We start from the raw sequence: 18,331 nt of genomic DNA, 5'->3' as shown, positions 1-18,331 counted from the left end.
GTGATCCAAGCAAATAGGAAACAGATTGGCACCAAGAATAAAGAAGCTAAGTACCAAAACATAGCTGGTAACAAAAGGATGAACAAAAATGCCAATTGCCTGGTGGTTCATACCTGTAATCCTAGCTACTCAGGAGGCTGAAATCTGAGAATTGCACTTTGAAGCCAAACTGGACAGATAATCTTCAATTAACAAGCAAAACAAAGGAAGTGGACATCTCAAATGGTAGAGCTTGAAACAGAAAGCCAAATGAGAGCATGAGGTCCTGAGTTCAAGCCAGCAACAAAAAACTGACCAAAAAAATGGCTATCAATCAACAACAGAAAATGCCATTAGCATCTGCATCAGTGAGAACACTACATGCCAGTCAAACACCTAACATTTTTGCAGAAAAGAAAGTTTGGGATGTTTGAAGGCATGGTGACTTTCCTGTAATAATTATCTTTTTTTTTTTTTTTTTGGCCAGTCCTGGGGTTTGGACTCAGGGCCTGAGCACTGTCCCTGGCTTCTTTTTGCTCAAGGCTAGCACTCTGCCACCTGAACCACAGCGCCCCTTCTGGCCGTTTTCCATATATGTGGTGCTGGGGAATCGAACCCAGAGCCTCATGTAGTAGGAGGCAAGCACTCTTGCCACTAGGCCATATTCCCAGCCCAATTATCTATTATTTTGATCATCTTTAGCAAGTTAGAGTAATCTAGGGAAGTGAGAGTCATATTTTTATTAACCTTATTATTACTCTCTGCTCACCTGCTTCCCAGAACAGCAAGGATGGGTTACCTTGGGAAATTTGTGTTATAATGAGGTACTCAGGCTCTGAAATGGAACTGCTTTTTGAGAAGCTGATACATTTAAATTACCTGCTAATCACAACAAACCAAAGAGTGAAACAGAACAAAAGTAGACAGAATAAGGAAGTCTTACGTTACTAGAGACAGCTTGGGATTTTCAAATCATGCACACTTTTTAAGTTTTCTACCCAGACTTGGCAACAATTAGGGAATACCAATATAGCACTGCCAGAGTCAAGCTAAAGATTAATGAGAAACTCTCAACCCCATCATTAACACTACTAATAAGACATTTAGAATTTCTTTTAAAATTCCGATTGAAGTTTGCCTTTGTTTTAATCACTGCTGAATCCACACAGACTTACACAAACTTCCTAATTGAAAGCCATAACAGACAGAATAAATGAACGCCTTTCTGAGTAAGAGAATTTTCAAACGTAAATTATCATCCTATATCGTTGGTTCTGGTTGCCAATGCAAATGAGTCAGAGGGCTTGCCTCAGACACTGAGTTAATTGTGTAACTCTACAACGGAAAATACCATTGGAGAGGACTAGCTGACCTCACAGTTGGAAAAAAAAAAAAAAAACTATTTAAAAGATGTGGAAACCAGATGTTTCAGTCACATTCAGCCGCTACTCTGAGAATTCATCACAAGCAGCCTCTGACAGGCTGAGAGCTTTTCTTCCACTAAGGACATGATCATCTTAATTTACTTATTCTTCTTGCTGTGGGAAGAGGCTCAAGGATGGGGATTCAGGAACGGAATCTTTCATAACTCCATATGGCTTGGTAAGAAATTCACTCATAAGCTTCTTGTTTGAAATACCAATGTTGTAAAACCAAGGTAGAGTGAATCAGAGCAGGGAAACTTACTGATCTATTGGTTGCTGATCAAAGACAATCCTTAGGAAAGAAAGCCATTGAAACATTTTAAGTGTTCTTGTTGCCTACAAACTTAAGAATAACTTTCTGAAATATTTTTGAATTGTTCAGTAGAAAGTAGAGATATGACCAAGAAACATTATAAAAATGCATTTTCAGGTTTTTCGAAACAGATGTGGTAGTATGTTTTTAATCTTAAAGTAAAAACACCAATCGTTGTACCTCAATTGCATTTGCAGCAAATTTTAGATCTACTGGAATATATAAAAAAAATTAGAGCCATTGTTCTATATACTCTGAAGATTTTCCTAAACCTCTTTTGACTATTTTGACAAAACCAACTTACAATATGGGGGGAATGTTTCTCTGGATGAATATATTCTTGCCACTTTGATTCTTCTTGTCCTTCTATTCATATAAAAATACTTTTCCAACCCTTTTGAGGGCAAGAAAAATTTCTTTTGTGGTTTTGTTCAATGTAAGGAATGACATAGGCCAACTGGTGAAGATAAACAAGAAGAAAGGAGCAAAAAAAACCAATGACACTGAAAACTCAGAACCTCATTTACAACGTTCTGAGTAAACAATGAAAGTATTGTTTAAAATTATTGTTTAAAATTATTGTTTAAACAATACTTTAATTCTCATGGTTCACATTGCTAATAATACTTTAATTATGACTCATATTGATGCTGCTTTTTGTTAAGAGAAAAAAATTAAATTGCTTGAATAGATCCTTGCACCAAATAAAGAACTAAAGAGAAGGCCCAATTAACCTAGATCCTGGTTTTATGCTTGCTAAGCAACACATGGTTGTAGACAAATTTTCCCTTTCAGTATGTTTCTCTCTGGTAATAACTGCAAACATGTGAATTTCATTAGAAAGCCTGATTTGTGATGCACAGCCTTGCTGCTTTTTCTCAGCTTGAGCCAGTGAACTAGTTTCAGTGTGATCTAGTTGGTCAAGATACATTCTGGAATTCAGTAGAAGAACAAGCAGACCTCTATGTTAAATCTCTGTTTATTTTGATTGTACACAATCAAACTGAGAGGATATATGCATATATTGTCAAAAATGTCATAAAGCTAACAAGAATTATGATCATTTGTGTAAACTTTGAAATGTTATCAGGCTTCCTTGTGATGAAGTAGTTTAAAAGTGTTTCTTTTTGTTTTTGTTGTTGTTAAGTTCTGTTGAGTATTGCAAAAACATAAATCTGAATAAGAGCAGTTCTGCCCCAGAGACACAGAGCAATGACACAAATTTTTGTAAAGAGAATGCTGCAAATCTGAGGCTTGGGATGACTGTAAATTGCTTCGATATGAGACAAATTATTAACCAGTCTTCCTGGAACAAATTGTTTCCAATCAGTTGGGGGTCAGTATAATGTTAGCAATTACTTAGGGGGGAAAGATAGTTGTATTCAAAGGCAGAAATCTATAGCAACTATCTAGAAGAGGACACCTGAACTCTGCTGCTTTCTTGGTCCTTAGTCAATTAAAACAAACAAGAACAGAAACTATAGGACAAGAAATTTCAGTTCATTTACATGCATCATAAAAATTTTAAAACACAGACAGTAGTTCTTTTTAACCGCTCCTAAATCTGAAAAGGAAAGAAAGGAAAAATAACACATCATGAGTCCAGAAGCTATAATTGGACAGAGGAGGAAACTGAGGCACAGACAGTTATTTACACAAGTTACACAACTCTTCTCAGTAAAATAAGCAGTGAAGAGCCAGCCAACATTCTACTGTTGCCACTTCCTATCAGGCGAAAAGAATTATTTTACTGGTTAAACAAATTATTTTTGGCCAGTCAAGTGACTTAAACTCAGGACCCATGTGCCATCCCTGAGCTTTTCTGCTCAAGGCTAGCACTCTACCACTTTGAGCTACAGTTCCATTTCTGGTTTGCTGGTAGTTAATTAGAGATAAGAATCTCTATTTATTTTCCCTTTCCTGACCCTCAGATCTTATCTTCCTGAGTAGTTAGGATTGCAGGTATGGGTCGCCAGTGCTCGGCTAATTAAGTAAATTTTTAATTTAAAAAAAGTAATGATTAGCGACTATAAGAATTAATAAAATATTTCTTCTGAAAGCTAAAATCTTTTAAATTAGGATTTTATTGTATAAAAATTCCTATTTTGGGGGTGGTGGTAGTGGTACGGGGATTTGAACTCAGAGCCCAGGTGCTCTAACACCCAGCCCAAAAGGTCCATCTTAATAAATAAAAATTCTAACCTGATGAATAGTTTAAAATAAATGCCTTAGCTTAAACTCAAGAAGTCATAGTGGAGGGGCTAGGGATATGGCCTAGTGACAAGAGTGCTTGCCTCATATACATGAGGCCCTGGGTTCAATTCCCCAGCACCACATATACAAAAAATGGCCAGAAGTGGCGCTGTGGCTCAAGTGGCAGAGTGCTAGCCTTGAGCAAAAAGAAGCCAGGGACAGTGATCAGGCCCTGAGTCCAAGCCCCAGGACTGGCCAAAAAAAAAAAAAAAAAAAATTAAAAAAAAAAAGAAGTAATAGTGGGCAGATCAGATTTTAAAGTGAGATTGAGCTACACAAGAAAATGAGAATAAATTAATTAATTTAATCTAATGCCTTGTTTAAAATTGTCATCTGATGTAATGGTACATACCTGGAATCTCAAACTCAGGAGGTTGGGACAGAAAGAATGTAAGTTCAAGGCAAGTTTAGGTTACACAGTAAGACTGGTCACAAATAAATAAAACATACAAATACATAGTAAATAAAATAGCCAATTTTCTCATAAAGCAAGATACTGAGAAATTTGGTGCTCTTTGAGGAAAACTGCAGAATATTAACCTTTGGACAATTACTACACATTATTTTTTGTTACTTTTATTCACTATCTTATTGCTAGACAAGTATCAGAAGATACCAATTTTTAAAACTTACTAGGAGGTAACTCTTAAATTATTTTCTTAAAATTTGTTAATTTTATTTTTTAAAACATTACCTTTCAATTTTGGAGTAAAATATGAAGAAAATCATTTTAAGAAAAACATGACAAGCTGGGCTCCATTGGATCATGCCTATAATCCTAGCTACTCAGGAAGCTGAGATCTGAAGTTAAAACCAACCCGACAAGTAAAGTTTGTAAAACTCTTGTGTCCAATTAACCACCAGAAAACTGGAAGTGGTGCTGTGACTCAAAGTGGTAGAATTCTAGCACTGAGCAAAAGCCTTCAGTGACAGCACCCAGGCCCCAAGTTCAAGCCCCACAACTGACAAAGAAAGAAAGAAAGAAAGAAAGAAAGAAAGAAAGAAAGAAAGAAAGAAAGAAAGAAAGAGAGAGAGAGAGAGAGAGAGAAGAAAGAAAGAAAGAGAGAGAGAGGAAGGAAGGAAAGAAGGAAGGAAGGAAGGAAGGAAGGAAGGAAGGAAGGAAGGAAGGAAGGAAGGAAGGAAGGAAGGAAGGAAGGAAGGAAAGAAGGAAGGAAGGAAGGAAGGAAGGAAGGAAGGAAGGAAGGAAGGAAAGGAGGGAGGGAGGGAGAAAGGGAGGGAGGAAGGAAGGAAGGGAGGAAGGAAGAGAGAAAGGAAGGGGAGGGAGAAGGGGAGGGAGAAGGGGAAGGGAGAAGGAGGGAGGGAGGGAGGGAGGGAGGGAGGGAGGGAGGGAGGGCGGGAGGGAGGAAAGGAAGGGGGGAGAAAAAAACATGGCAGCTATTAAAATAATTCTACTTTTTTTTCTAAGTAAAGATTTTTTTATTCTACATTCTTGGAGATCAGATACTATTTTACAGGTTTGTGTGCCTATGTGTGTGTGTATGTGCATGTGCATGTGTACATGCACGGGTGTGCAAGCACCAGTTCTGAAGCTTGAACTAAGGGCCCAGCCCCTGTCCTTGAGCACAAAAGCTCATGCTAGGGTCTGGGGATATGGCCTAGTGGCAAGAGTGCTTGCCTCCTATACATGAGGCCCTGGGTTTGATTCCCCAGCACCACATATACAGAAAATGGCCAGAAGTGGCACTGTGGCCCAAGTGACAGAGTGCTAGCCTTGAGCAAAAAGAAGCCAGGGACAGTGCTCAGGCCCTGAGTCCAAGCCCCAGGACTGGCCAAAAAAAAAAAAAAAAAAAAAAAGCTCATGCTACCACTCTACTACTTGAACCACAGCTCCACTTTTAACTTATTGGGGGTAATTTTATTAGAGAAGAGAGTCTCATAGGCTTTCCTGCCTGACTGGCTTTGAACTGGGATCCACAGGTCTCAGCCTGAGTGGCTAGGATTCCAAATATGAGCCACTGGCACCCAGCCATTTTACAGCTTTAAAAATTATAAATCTTTATTACAACTAAATTAAATTTATTATCTATCAAAAGTCTTAGGGTCTAACTATCTGTATCAAAATAAATACATTCAGCCAGCCAAGGGACTGCAATCTAACACTTGGAAAACTGAGACAACTGAATCATGAGTCCCAGACTAACAATGGCAAGATCCTGTCTCAAAAACTAAAAATAACAAGGAGTGAAGGTATGCCTGAAGTCATAGAGTGCCTGTTTACCAAGTACAAAGTCCTGAAATTTAATCCCAGCTCTACCAAACACACACACACACACACACACACACACACACACACACACACACACACAGTAAAGATGTTCATGTTGCCCAGTAGTTTGTCAGTTCTTTGAGAGGACAGTGTTGAATTGTGGCTACCAAAACACCTCCTGATGCGTGCCCCCAAATAATCAAATTAGGAATTACCAAAAGTTTACTAAGACTTCTGCACATAAAGGAGACCTGAGGGGCAGGACATTTACCAAGGGGAACCATGGTGACTGACTGTGATTGCTATTCTTCTCCAGTCCATGAGTATCAATCAAACTCAGCTGACCTAGTACAGAAGGGCAGAGTCACAGGAAACTAGAAAAGCAGAGGACATATCAAGCACTGTCTCCATCCAACAGTGGCAATTTCAAATTGGAGTTTGGGAAGAAACATTAAGATGAACTCCATTTCTAATTCCACTAGATGTACATCTTGCTGAATGCCAAGAAATATGTGGTCCCATTGGTAACTGACTATCCAGGTCAGGGTACCATCTTCTCACCTAGCAGATTTTTGTAGAACATCAGCACTGCTAGTTGTGTTTCTATGACACAAAATGCTCTGAACTCAAAGCCATCCATTCTAAATAGCAATCTGGAAGACAACACATGGATAAGTTACCACTCCCTAAACTACAATAAAGAAGTTAGGAACTAACTGCTAGGCATACCCAGTGTTTTTCTCTGATCTATTTGAATCTATTCTTTTCTTTGTTTACTTTGGATTCCTTCAGAGTTTTCCACAGTTTTAATTTATTTACTAAATTCTCAATTATATTGCTTTAGTCATTCCCTCAAATGGATATTTTGGCTTGTTTTTCTCCATCACTGTGAACCTTCAATACTGGAGCCATTTTGACTTCAATTATTTTTCCTTGTCAACTCATTGGATACAGTTCCAAGTTTTTATGACTTAATGCCAAAAGAATTCTAAAACATGTTATATCAGTTGTGGATGATAAACAAATGCAATGGGGCTGGGGATATGGCCTAGTGGCAAGAGTGCTTGTCTCGTATACATGAAGCCCTGGGTTCAATTCCCCAGCACCACATATATAGAAAAGGCCAGAAGTGGTGCTGTGGCTCAAGTGGCAGAGTGCTAGCCTTGAGCAAAAAGAAGCCAAGGACAGTGCTCAGGCCCTGAGTCCAAGCCCCAAGACTGGCAAAAACAAAACAAAACAAAACCAAAAAACCCAAATGCAATGTTATGTAAAACCTTTTCTTTCAGGTTCTCATGTCAGAAACATACCCAGCCTCCAGTTTTTGTTAATGCCCCCTAAATTCCCCTGAAATTCCCCTCATTAATATTTTTTCCCGGAGGCTTTCTAACAACGAAAACTTAGCAACCCATGGTAGTTGACCTAGAAAGTTCTTTGGCAAGAACAATACCTGATGAAATCTTCCAGCTGAGGCAAGCTTCCTTGTTCCGGCAAAATGGATAATAGTGCATTGATGATATCTTGTGATTTCACAGAACAAGCAGCAGGCGTGTACCACAGAGAAGCAAGGTCTGGTAAATACAAGCTCACCTATGCAGAAGCAAAGGCAGTGTGCGAGTTCGAAGGTGGCCGTCTCGCTACTTACAAGCAGCTAGAAGCAGCCAGAAAAATTGGTAACTGATTTGACAATGGTTTCTTTTCTCTTTTACCTGGAAGGAAAAAAAAAACTTTTTCTACAACTCCTGAGAGAGAGAGAGAGAGAGACAGAGACAGAGAGACAGAGACAGAGACAGAGAAGGAGGGAAGAAGAACAAAAAAAGAAAAGAAGGAGGAAGGGAAGAGGGAGGGAGGAAGGGAGAGAAGGAGGGAAAATGTACTTGGTAAGAGAAATGTTGAATTCAAAACCATTTTCCCCAATAACATTAAGTGGAAGAATGTATTTGTTCTTTAGATTAAAAAAAAAACCTATGGGGAAACATATAAGCACATTGTAAAAGGGCAGAAGAAAGAAACAGGAAAGATGTCCTATGCGATGAAAACTTGCTATTTGCTTCTTTACAAAAAGAAGGGGAGGAACTGCTAGGCTCAGCTGTGCTCTCAGAGTAGACCATCTGCATCAGAATTCCCCTGTTTATGGAAAATGCCTGGCAAAGACTGTGCTACACTTTACTCAATACACCATTGTCTGCAGTACCAGTGAAAAACTGGTTCCAGGATCCCCATGGGTACCAGAATCCAAAGATGCTCAAGGTCTTTATGTAAAGTCCTCCAGTATGCTTTATGTGCTAATTTATTCATCTTTTAATTAATTTTGTGATGCTGTTAATCAAACCTAGGCCCTCATACATACTAGACAGGTGTTCTACCACCAACCTATATTTCCAGCCCCCATAGATTTTAAGTTATCTCTACATCACTTATAATACCTATTGTGAATAGTTAGATAATTTTGTTTAGGAAATAACAAGAAAGGTCTGAAGGACTCTCAGTAAAACAGATCTAGAATGACATTAGCAATTACTAAAAATGGCCTCCAGGTTTAAGCACAGAGAACAGGGCCCAGCCTTTGTTCAAAAATGATAAGAAAATCTATCTTCATTCAGTTTTTTTAATGCTACACTTATCTCAATTGATCTTAAAACAAAAGTTGATTAAGTCACCTCTTGAAATGTTTTCTATGTTCAGAAATTCTTTCATAGCACCAATTGGATCATTTGTGAAAAGAAGCCAGCTCCGAACTTGAATGATCTCTGTATCCATGTGTTATGATTTCTAGTCCAGTTGTATCTCTTTTATATTTCACAAAATCAGTAGTGGGGCTGGGAATGTGGCTTAGTGGTAGAGTGCTTGCCTAGCATTCACGAAGCCCTGGGTTCAATTCCTCAACACCACATAATCAGAAAAGGCGCAAGTGGCACTGTGGCTCAAGTCGCAGGGTGTTAACCTTGAGCAAAATAAACTCAAGGACAGTGCCCAGGCCCTGAGTTTAAGCCCCATGACTGGCAAAAAAAAAAACAACAAAAAAAAAAAAAAAAACAACCCTCAGTAGTTATCTATTATTTTGTGTGTGTTAAAACATTCTTTTAAAGGAATCAGGTTTGTTTGTTTTTCCTTTACATCTTACATGAACTGGGTTTGGAAAGTTGAGAAACATGGTTGGAGGTGGCCATCTGCTTGACTGTGGGACTTGCCAGTTAAGCATATAACCCCTCTGTTCCTTTTGCAGGATTTCATGTCTGTGCTGCTGGCTGGATGGCCAAGGGCAGAGTTGGATACCCCATTGTGAAACCAGGTCCCAACTGTGGATTTGGAAAAACTGGGATTATTGACTATGGATTCCGGCTCAATAGGAGTGAAAGATGGGATGCCTATTGCTACAACCCACATGGTTTGTTGTTAGAAATAATAATTTTATGCTTTGCAAAAACACTCACATAAACTACAACAATAATAACAACCAAACAAGTTATAGGCTATTAACATGTTGTTACAAAGAAATGGCTTTTTCTTCCATAAATAGTGAGCGAGGTCATGATTATTATTAACAATAAACATCATTCATCGAGTGCTTGTTCTGTGTCAGACATTGAACTGTTTCTTCATTTGCAACCATTTAATACTCACATCTGTACAAGGAGCCATAGCTATAACTTAAATTTATAGAAGTTGCATCACTTACCCCAGATCACACAATAACTGGCACACAGTTGAGGTGAGAATTCAGTTGTTGTTGTTTTTTTATTTGTTTTGGTTTTTTTTTTTTTTGTGTGTGTGTGTGTGTGTGTATGTGTGTGTGTCAGAGAACTTCCTGGCCACAAAAAAGGGGAAGGGGGATTATAAACTAGTTAAGACTAACTAGCTAAACAATAAAGTAATATCACCAAACACTGTTTTTGATAATTTGTCCCTTTGGTAGAATAAAGGTAAAGGAGACAAAGAGAGCTCTTACAAGGCTAAGCTGAAGCTCCAGCACTGGTACAAAGAAAAAAATAGTATAAGAAGTATAAAAAGTATAAGAAATGTCTAAATGTGAACTTTTTCCTACATCTTTCTTTTCTTTTTCTCCATTTCAGCAAAAGAGTGTGGTGGTGTCTTTACAGAGCCAAAGAGAATTTTCAAATCTCCAGGCTTCCCAAATGAGTATGATGACAACCAGATCTGCTACTGGCACATTAGACTCAAGTATGGCCAGCGTATTCACCTGAGTTTTTTGGACTTTGACCTAGAAGATGATCCAGGTTGCTTAGCAGACTATGTTGAAATATATGACAGTTATGATGATGTCCATGGCTTTGTGGGAAGGTATGTGTTGTTTCCACACACAAGAAGACAGTGAACATCCAGGATTCCTCTAATACTTCTTTAATCAGTTAAATCTAGCCAGACACTAATGGCTCACACCTGTAATACTAGCTACTCAAGAGACTGACATCTAAAGATTATGATATGAAGCCATCCTGGGCAGGAAAGTCTAGGAGACTCATCTTCAATTAACCAGCAAAAAGCCAGAAGTAGAACTGTGGTTCAAATGGTAGAGTTTTCATCTTGAGCTAAAATCCAGAGACCTCACCCAGACCCTGAGTTCAAGCCCCAAGATAGGTACAAGTAAATAAAATAACAAACAACCAAATCCATAATATTGACTTCCAGTATCTACTCTCCAGTGACATCTAATAATTTTTCAACACTGATATTTCTCACTTGTCTCATTAGACTAATAATGTCTTTTTTTTTTTTTTTTTTTTTTTTTTTTTTGCCAGTGCTGGGGCTTGGGACTCAGGGCCTGAGCACTGTCCCTAACTTCTTTTTGCTCAAGGCTAGTACTCTACCACTTGAGCCTCAGCGCCACTTCTGGCTTTTCCTATATATGTGTTGCTGAGGAATTGAACCCAGGGAGGGCTTCATGTATATGAGGCAAGGCCATATTCCCAGCCCCATCTCTGTCTTTTGTTCATTGTAAAGTTGTAAGAACTCATTAGTCTAGTTTGCTTATTAAAACTCCAGGATTTGACTAGTAGAAGAAAGAAGAATTGTATGAGTTTGAAATTTTGATTTTGTTAGTAATTTCTTTTTTTCTCTTTTCTTTTCATTCTTTTTTTTTTTTTTTTTTTGGTCAGTCATGGGGGCTTGACCTCTGTGCCTGGGTGCTGTCCCTGAGCTCTTCAGCTCAAGGCTAGTGCTCTACCACTTGAACCACAGTGCTACGTCTGGTTTTCTACTGGTTAATTGGAGATCAGAGTCTCATGAACTTTTCTTCCTGGACTGGCTTTGAACTGAGAACCTCAGATCTCAGCCTCCTGAGTAGCAAGGATTACAGTCACGAACCATTGGCACCTAGCCTCTTTTTTCCTGGTATTAGGGCTTCAACCCAATGAACTCAATTCTTCATGCTTTCTTTTGGCTATTTTTTCTTTGTTTTGTTTTGTTTTTGCCAGTCCCTGGGGCTTGGACTCAGGGCCTGAGCACTGTCCCTGGCTTCTTTTTGCTCAAGGCTAGCACTCTACCTCTTGAGCCACAGTGCCACTTCTGGCTTTTTCTGTTTGTGTGATGCTCAGGAATTGAACCCTGGGCTTTGTACATGCTAGGCAAGCACTCTACCGCTAAGCCACATTCCCAGCCCATTGGCCATCTTTTCTTGGCTGGCACTCTACCACTTGAACCATCCTTCCAGCTCTGCTTTTTGCTAGTTATTTTAGGGAGATGGAATCTCATAGACTTTTCTGTTAGGACTGGCTTGAAACCTTAATCCTCTAGTTCTCAGCCTCCTGAATAGTCAGAATTACAGTGCACAGCTAAGTTTTCTATTGTGTCAGCATCCTAAAAATGACTATAAATTCAGGAATTGTTGCCTATCTTCTCTATACAAAGAAAAGGCTGTATTAGGGATGTAAGGTAAACTAGCAAAGCATAACCCTTCTGTCATATAATTTAGCTATACAATGAATATTGATTCAAAAACAACCTTCCCCCAAATTTTAATGTAGCTTAAATTGTGAATGCTTTGCAAAATATTTCTACTTGAAAGTACACAATTGAGTGTCTTGCAAATGCAGGTCGTCACTTAATAAACTATATTTTAGGCAATCTTGTATCAAGAGAGTATCCATTATCAAGATAGTAAACTTCAGAGTAAAAAATGGTAATGGAACAATTAACAATGACAATCACTAGTCTCTGTTTCTTTTCTTTCTTCCTTTTCACCAGACTACTGTCATTTAGATTTATTTGTGTGATTTTCCTCTCTATAGACTTTTCCCTCCTCCAGAATGAATTGCATTTTTAGAATTAAAAAAAACTGTTTTCTTTTTCCAACCCTAGGGCTTGAACTCCGGGCCTGAGCACTGTCCCTGGCTTCATTTTGCTCAAGGCTAGCACTCTGCCACTTGAACCACAGCACCACTTCTGGCCATTTTCTGTATATGTGGTGCTGGGGAATTGAACCCAGGGCCTCATGTATACAAGGCAAGCACTCTTGCCACTAGGCCATATCCCCAGCCCCTAAAAAAACTATTTCTATATAATATCAAAGGAGTTCATGATTTAGAGGGAAATGTTAAATATTTTATGTCTATAAGTGAGAGATAGATAGTTAGATAGATGATAGATAGATACAGATATAATGTTTATTTTTTTGTCAGTCATGGGGCTTGAACTCAGGGCCTGGGTGCTGTTCCTGAGCTCACACTTACCACTTTGAGCTGCAGCTCCACTTCTAGTTTTTTGCTTTTTTTGTTTTTTTGTTTGCCTGTCTTGGGCCTGGGCGCTGTCCCTGGGCCTCTTTGTGCTCAAAGCGAGCACTCTACTACTTGAGCCATAGCGCCACTTCCCGCTTTTTCTCCTGAGAAATGGAACCCAGGGCTTCATACATTCTAGGCAAGCACTCTACCACTAGGCCACATTCCCAGTCCCACTTCCAGTTTTTGCATAGTTAATTGGATATAAGACATAAGGGACTTTTCTGCCTAGGCAGGCTTCAAATTACAACCCTCAAATGTCAGCCTCCGAAGTAGCTAGTATTACAGGCATGAGCCACTTAAAATTTTTCCACATTGAAAACAATATATCCAGGGCTGGGAATATGGCCTAGTGGTAGAGAACTTGCATTGCATACATGAAGCCCTGGCTCAATTCCTCAGCAACACATATATAGAAAAAGCCGGAAGTGGCACTGTAGCTCAAGTGGTAGAGTGCTAGCCCTGAGCAGAAAGAAGCCAAGGACAATGCTCAGGCCCTGAGTTAAAGCCCCAGGCCTGGCAAAAATAAATAAATTAAATTAAATTAAGACAAATAAAACAATCTATCCTAGAATTTTAATTAAACAGAAACAAAAGCAGGCACGAATCCTAGCTACTCATGAGGCTGAATTGAAGGATAGTAGTTGGGAGAGTTACTCCAGACAGAGAAAAATCTGCTCTATTCCATCTCCAAAAGAACTAACGAAAGTCCAGTCTGGAGATGTTGCTTAAGTAGTTATTAGAGTGCAGACTGACCAAGACCAAGGTCCTTAGTTGCAACCATTAGTAGCAAAATAAACAAGTATAAAGAAAAAGAAGCCTTTTCTGCAGGGGTTTCAGGCATTGTAGGACTCACCATAACAGCTGCTTAATGTTCTTTCATGTGACCTTTCTTTTCTAAAAATCTCCTTTCAGGTACTGTGGTGATGAGCTTCCAGAAGACATCATTAGCACAGGTAATGCTCCAATCACAGCAAAGATTTGCTTTTTTTCTTTTTCATTTTCACAGAGCTTATAGTTGACAGAACTGAGGCTAATACTGCTTTTGACATAAATGTAAGACTTATTTATATTTAAAGATTTATGTCAAGTTTTTGTGCCAAAAATGCACAGACCTTTGTTATGTGCAAGAAATGGAGTGATAGTCTTGAATGTGCAAATACATACATACTACTACCACTATTATTTCTAATAAAATGCCTGGGTTCTCAGTGGTAAAGTGCTTACTTAGTATGTATGAGGTGCTAGGTTTGATTCCCAGTATCACAAAATGTAAAATTTAATAGTTGAGGTTGTTCACAAGACTGAAGTAATTGATAAAGTTGTTCAAAATATCTATGGTCACTGAAAATAAATTTATGTAATTATTTTAATTTTGTGTGTGTGCAAGCCCACATGCGCATACACACGCCCGTGCACACACATGAGTTAATACTAGGGCTGAACTCAGGGCTTGAATGCTGTCCCTGAACTTTTGCTCAAGGCTGGAACTCTGCCACTTGAGCTACACCTCCACTTTCATCTTTTCAGATAGTTGGTGACAAAAGTCTCATGGACTTTCCTGCCATGGCTGGCTTCAAACTATGGTCATGAGATCTTAGCCTCCTGAGTAGCTAGGATTACAGGTGTGAGCCACTGATGTCCAGTCCAGCAGTTTTCACATTTTTATCTTATACTAGCATTCCCCCAGGCAACATTCTGAAGAACACGATTTAGTATGATATTTTAAGTGGGCATTAGATAAGGAAATTAATCTAGGCTAAAATAAATTTGCGAAATCTTGAGTCAAATAGAGCTAAACAGATTTCTTTATTGTGAAGCACTTTTATTTTATTTTTATTTTTTGCCAGTTCTGGGCACTGTCCCTGAGCTTCTTTTGCTCAAGGCTAGCATTCTATATATACCACTTGAGCCACAGTGTCACTTCTAGCCTTTTCTGTTTATGTGGTGCTGAGGAATTGTGCCCAGGGCTTCATGCATGCTGGGCAAGCACTCTACCACTAAGTCACATTCCCAGCCCATCATAGAAGCACTTTTGTTTATTTGGGGTTTTGGGGGGTTTGTTTTTTGGCTTTTGGTTTTGGGGTGTTTTTTTTTTTCCAGTCCTGGGGCTTGGACTCAGGGCCTGAGCACTGTCCTGGCTTCTTTTTTGCTGGAGGCTAGCACTCTACCACTTGAGCCACAGCGCCACTTCCTGCTTTTTCTATATATGTGGTTCTGGGGAATCGGACCCAGGGCTTCATGTATGGGAGGCGAGCGCTCTACCACTAGGCATGTTCCCAGCCCCCAGAAGCACTTTTTTTTTTTTTTTTTTTTTTTTTTTGCCAGTCCTGGGCCTTGGACTCAGGGCCTGAGCACTGTCCCTGGCTTCTTCTCGCTCAAGGCTAGCACTGTGCCACTTGAGTCACAGCGCCACTTCTGGCGGTTTTCTGTATATGTGGTGCTGGGGAATCGAACCTAGGGCCTCGTGTATCCGAGGCAGGCACTCTTGCCACTAGGCCATATCCCCAGCCCCCCAGAAGCACTTTTAATGTGCTAATTTATACAGGAAATCTCAAAAGGCCAACTACAAAAGACTGTGTTGTCCAAATTATCCCCCTTCAAAAATTATCAGTGTTTTTATGCTAAGAAATATGTCTCTTGCTCTAAGAAATATTCCTCAAAAAGAAAAAAGGTCTTTCTTATAGAATAAATTTATCCCAATAAGCATCACTACTCTTTCTTCCTTTTCTTTTCTTTTTTTTTCTTTCTTTCTTTAATTTTTTTTTTTTTTTTTTTTTTTTTTTTTTTTTTTTTTTTTGCCAGTCCTGGGGCTTGAACTCAGGGCCTGGACGCTGTCCCTGGGCTTCTTTTGCTCAAGGCTAGCGCTCTACCATTTGATCCACAGTGCCATTTCTGGCTTTTCTGGGTGGTTTTAATTGAATATAAGAGTCTCACAGGTTGTCCAGGCTGGCTTCAAACTGAGATGCTCAGATCTCAGCCTCCTGAGTAGTGTGAGCCACCAGCACTGGTCTAGTGCGATGCTACTTTCTAAATTATCCCAAATTGCTCTTTATTTAAGCTATAACCCTTAGCTTTCTTAGAAGTCTTGTTTTTTCCTTTTAATTTCTGTTACCAGAACTAGAAGTTGACGTTCGTACAGGCTTATGGACATATTTGGGAACATCCTCACCAAGTGATAAAATCACAACAATACTTCTGTAACTAAAATCAGCAAAACTGCATTGAATTGCAATTCTTAGTAATTTTTGTGTGTGTGCCAGTTCTGGGGCTTGAACTTGAAACCTCTCTGTTCGTTCCTCCCTCACCCCCCAGCCCCAGCTCTTGGCTGGCACTGTACCATGTTAGCCACACTTTCATTTCCAGTATTTCTTGGCTTTATTTCCTGCAGCTGGCTTCAAAACAGGATCCATAGATCTCTCAACCTCCTTAGTAGTTAGATTACAAGTGTGAGCCACTGCCTAAGTAATCTTTAAACAGACACTACCCCTTAACTTACTTCCACACCAGGCTTGCAATGCACTCAATTCTAGTATACTTCTCATTACAAGACAAGAGGGAAAGTTTCAGGCAAGGAATGATTAATGCTTAATCTTTTTACAAGGTGAGCACTTTCACCACTAGGCCATATTCCCAGCCCCTGCTTAATCTTTTTAAATTCATTATTGTTAAATCTTCCTAAGAAAGATAATCAATGTATTATCTTTTAAGCACATTTTAATCTTTATTGATAGGTGAAATGTACTTAAGTACTCTGTTTGCAGTAGAACAGGGAAATGTAGTTTGTTGCTCTCTGATATTTGGTAATGACTCATTCACAACTTACTGGTTTGAATTACTGCCATTCTCTATAATTCTGTAGGTGTTCCTACAGAAGAACAATTTTTTGTTGTTGTTTTGTGATTCTGGGATACAACCCAAGGCCTCAGAATGCTAGTCAACTCTCTACCATTGAGGTCCCCGCTCCTCATTCTGCAAATAGACTCTCTTTTTCACTTGTTTGTTGGGGGACTTGACCCAGGAGCTGGGGTGCTATTCCTGAGCCTATTTGTGCTTAAGACTAGCACCCTACCATTTAAGCCACAGCTCCACTTCCAGTTTTGAGTGTTTAATTGGAAATCAGAGTCTCATGGGGACTTTTCTGCCTAGGCTGGCTTCAAATCAGGATCCTCAGACCTCAGCCTTCTGAGTGGCTAGGATTATAGACGTGAGCCATCTGTTTGGGCTCCAACTAGACTCTCTTGTGTTTTTTTTTGTTTTTTTTTTTTGGCCAGTCCTGGGCCTTGGACTCAGGGCCTGAGCACTGTCCCTGGCTTCTTCCCGCTCAAGGCTAGCACTCTGCCACTTGAGCCACAGCGCCGCTTCTGGCCGTTTTCTGTATATGTGGTGCTGGGGAATCGAACCTAGGGCCTCGTGTATCCGAGGCAGGCACTCTTGCCACTAGGCTATATCCCCAGCCCCAACTAGACTCTCTTAAGACAAAATTTCCTATAGGACAGACTGGAGGGCCAGGGGGGAAAATTCTCTTTCCTGCTCCACTTGGCAATGAAACCACAGACACAAAAACCTGAGAATGCACTTCTTAATTGTATTAGTTCTATTCATTAGTACCTAAATTCTCTGAGGAGAAAGACAAGTGCTTGAATTGTGGGATAAATCAAAGTCTAGTAACATCTTTGCTGTTTGGTTGGCTCCTCTCCTCACAGGAAATGTCATGACCTTGAAGTTCCTGAGTGATGCTTCCATCACAGCAGGGGGTTTCCAAATCAAGTATGTCGCTGTGGACCCTGTATCCAAAGGAAAAAATACAAGTATTACTTCCACTGGAAATAAAAACTTTTTGGCAGGAAGGTTTAGCCATTTATAAAACAAATTCATGTTGTTTCTGATTGCATTTTTTGGAATTTCCTTATCATTTTTGTATTATTATGGTTGTTCACTTTTATTTATTGTTTTTCAAAATGTGAAAACACTAATGTAGAAGAAAATTGGAAAAATACCAAAAACTTCAAAGAGGATATCTCACATAAGCCTACTACATAGAAATAACTGTTAACATGCCTATACATTTTCCTTGCATTTTTCTACTCATGGTTTGTGTGTACATGTATCTATATGTATTTGTTTTTTACATTTTGGAAGTCTGTTCTATAAACAACTGTTTTGTGTGTGTGCTAGACCTGAAGTTTAAACTCAGGGCTTAGGCACTGTTCCTGAGCTTTTGTGCTCAAGGCTACCACTTGAGCCACAGCTCCATTTCTTACTTTTTTGGTAGTTCATTGGAGAGAAGAGTCTCATCTACTTTCCTGCCTAGGCTGACTTTGAACTGAGGTCTTAGCATCTTGAATAGCTAGGATAACGGGTGTAAACGTTGGCATCATTTTTGTTGTTTTGTTTTGTTTTG

The 18,331-nt window shown here is 39.3% G+C and overlaps 1 protein-coding gene across 1 annotated transcript; it reads left to right on the top strand.

Annotated features, from left to right (window-relative positions):
* The first annotated feature begins 1,428 nt into the window (after positions 1 to 1,428).
* Positions 1,429 to 18,116, top strand: Tnfaip6 (TNF alpha induced protein 6). The gene is made up of 6 exons (XM_048344290.1): positions 1,429 to 1,581; positions 7,729 to 7,866; positions 9,420 to 9,581; positions 10,267 to 10,495; positions 13,843 to 13,883; positions 17,634 to 18,116. Exons 1-6 carry the CDS (start codon positions 1,488 to 1,490, stop codon positions 17,792 to 17,794), a joined length of 825 nt encoding a protein of 274 aa, XP_048200247.1. The 5' UTR covers positions 1,429 to 1,487; the 3' UTR covers positions 17,795 to 18,116.
* The last annotated feature ends 215 nt before the right edge of the window (positions 18,117 to 18,331 follow it).

This window comes from Perognathus longimembris, chromosome 4 (genome assembly GCF_023159225.1).
Source record: "Perognathus longimembris pacificus isolate PPM17 chromosome 4, ASM2315922v1, whole genome shotgun sequence".
In the NCBI taxonomy this organism is placed as follows: Eukaryota; Metazoa; Chordata; class Mammalia; order Rodentia; family Heteromyidae; genus Perognathus; species Perognathus longimembris.
This window is presented reverse-complemented; position numbering and strand designations above follow the sequence as displayed.

Bases quoted from the DNA above. Each gene is read 5' to 3' on its own strand.
- Tnfaip6 (XM_048344290.1), top strand. From the start codon at position 1,488: ATGATCATCTTAATTTACTTATTCTTCTTGCTGTGGGAAGAGGCTCAA. The intron at 7,867-9,419 runs GTAACTGATTTG...TTCCTTTTGCAG, and splicing joins AGAAGCAGCCAGAAAAATTG to GATTTCATGTCTGTGCTGCT. The intron at 10,496-13,842 runs GTATGTGTTGTT...ATCTCCTTTCAG, and splicing joins GTCCATGGCTTTGTGGGAAG to GTACTGTGGTGATGAGCTTC.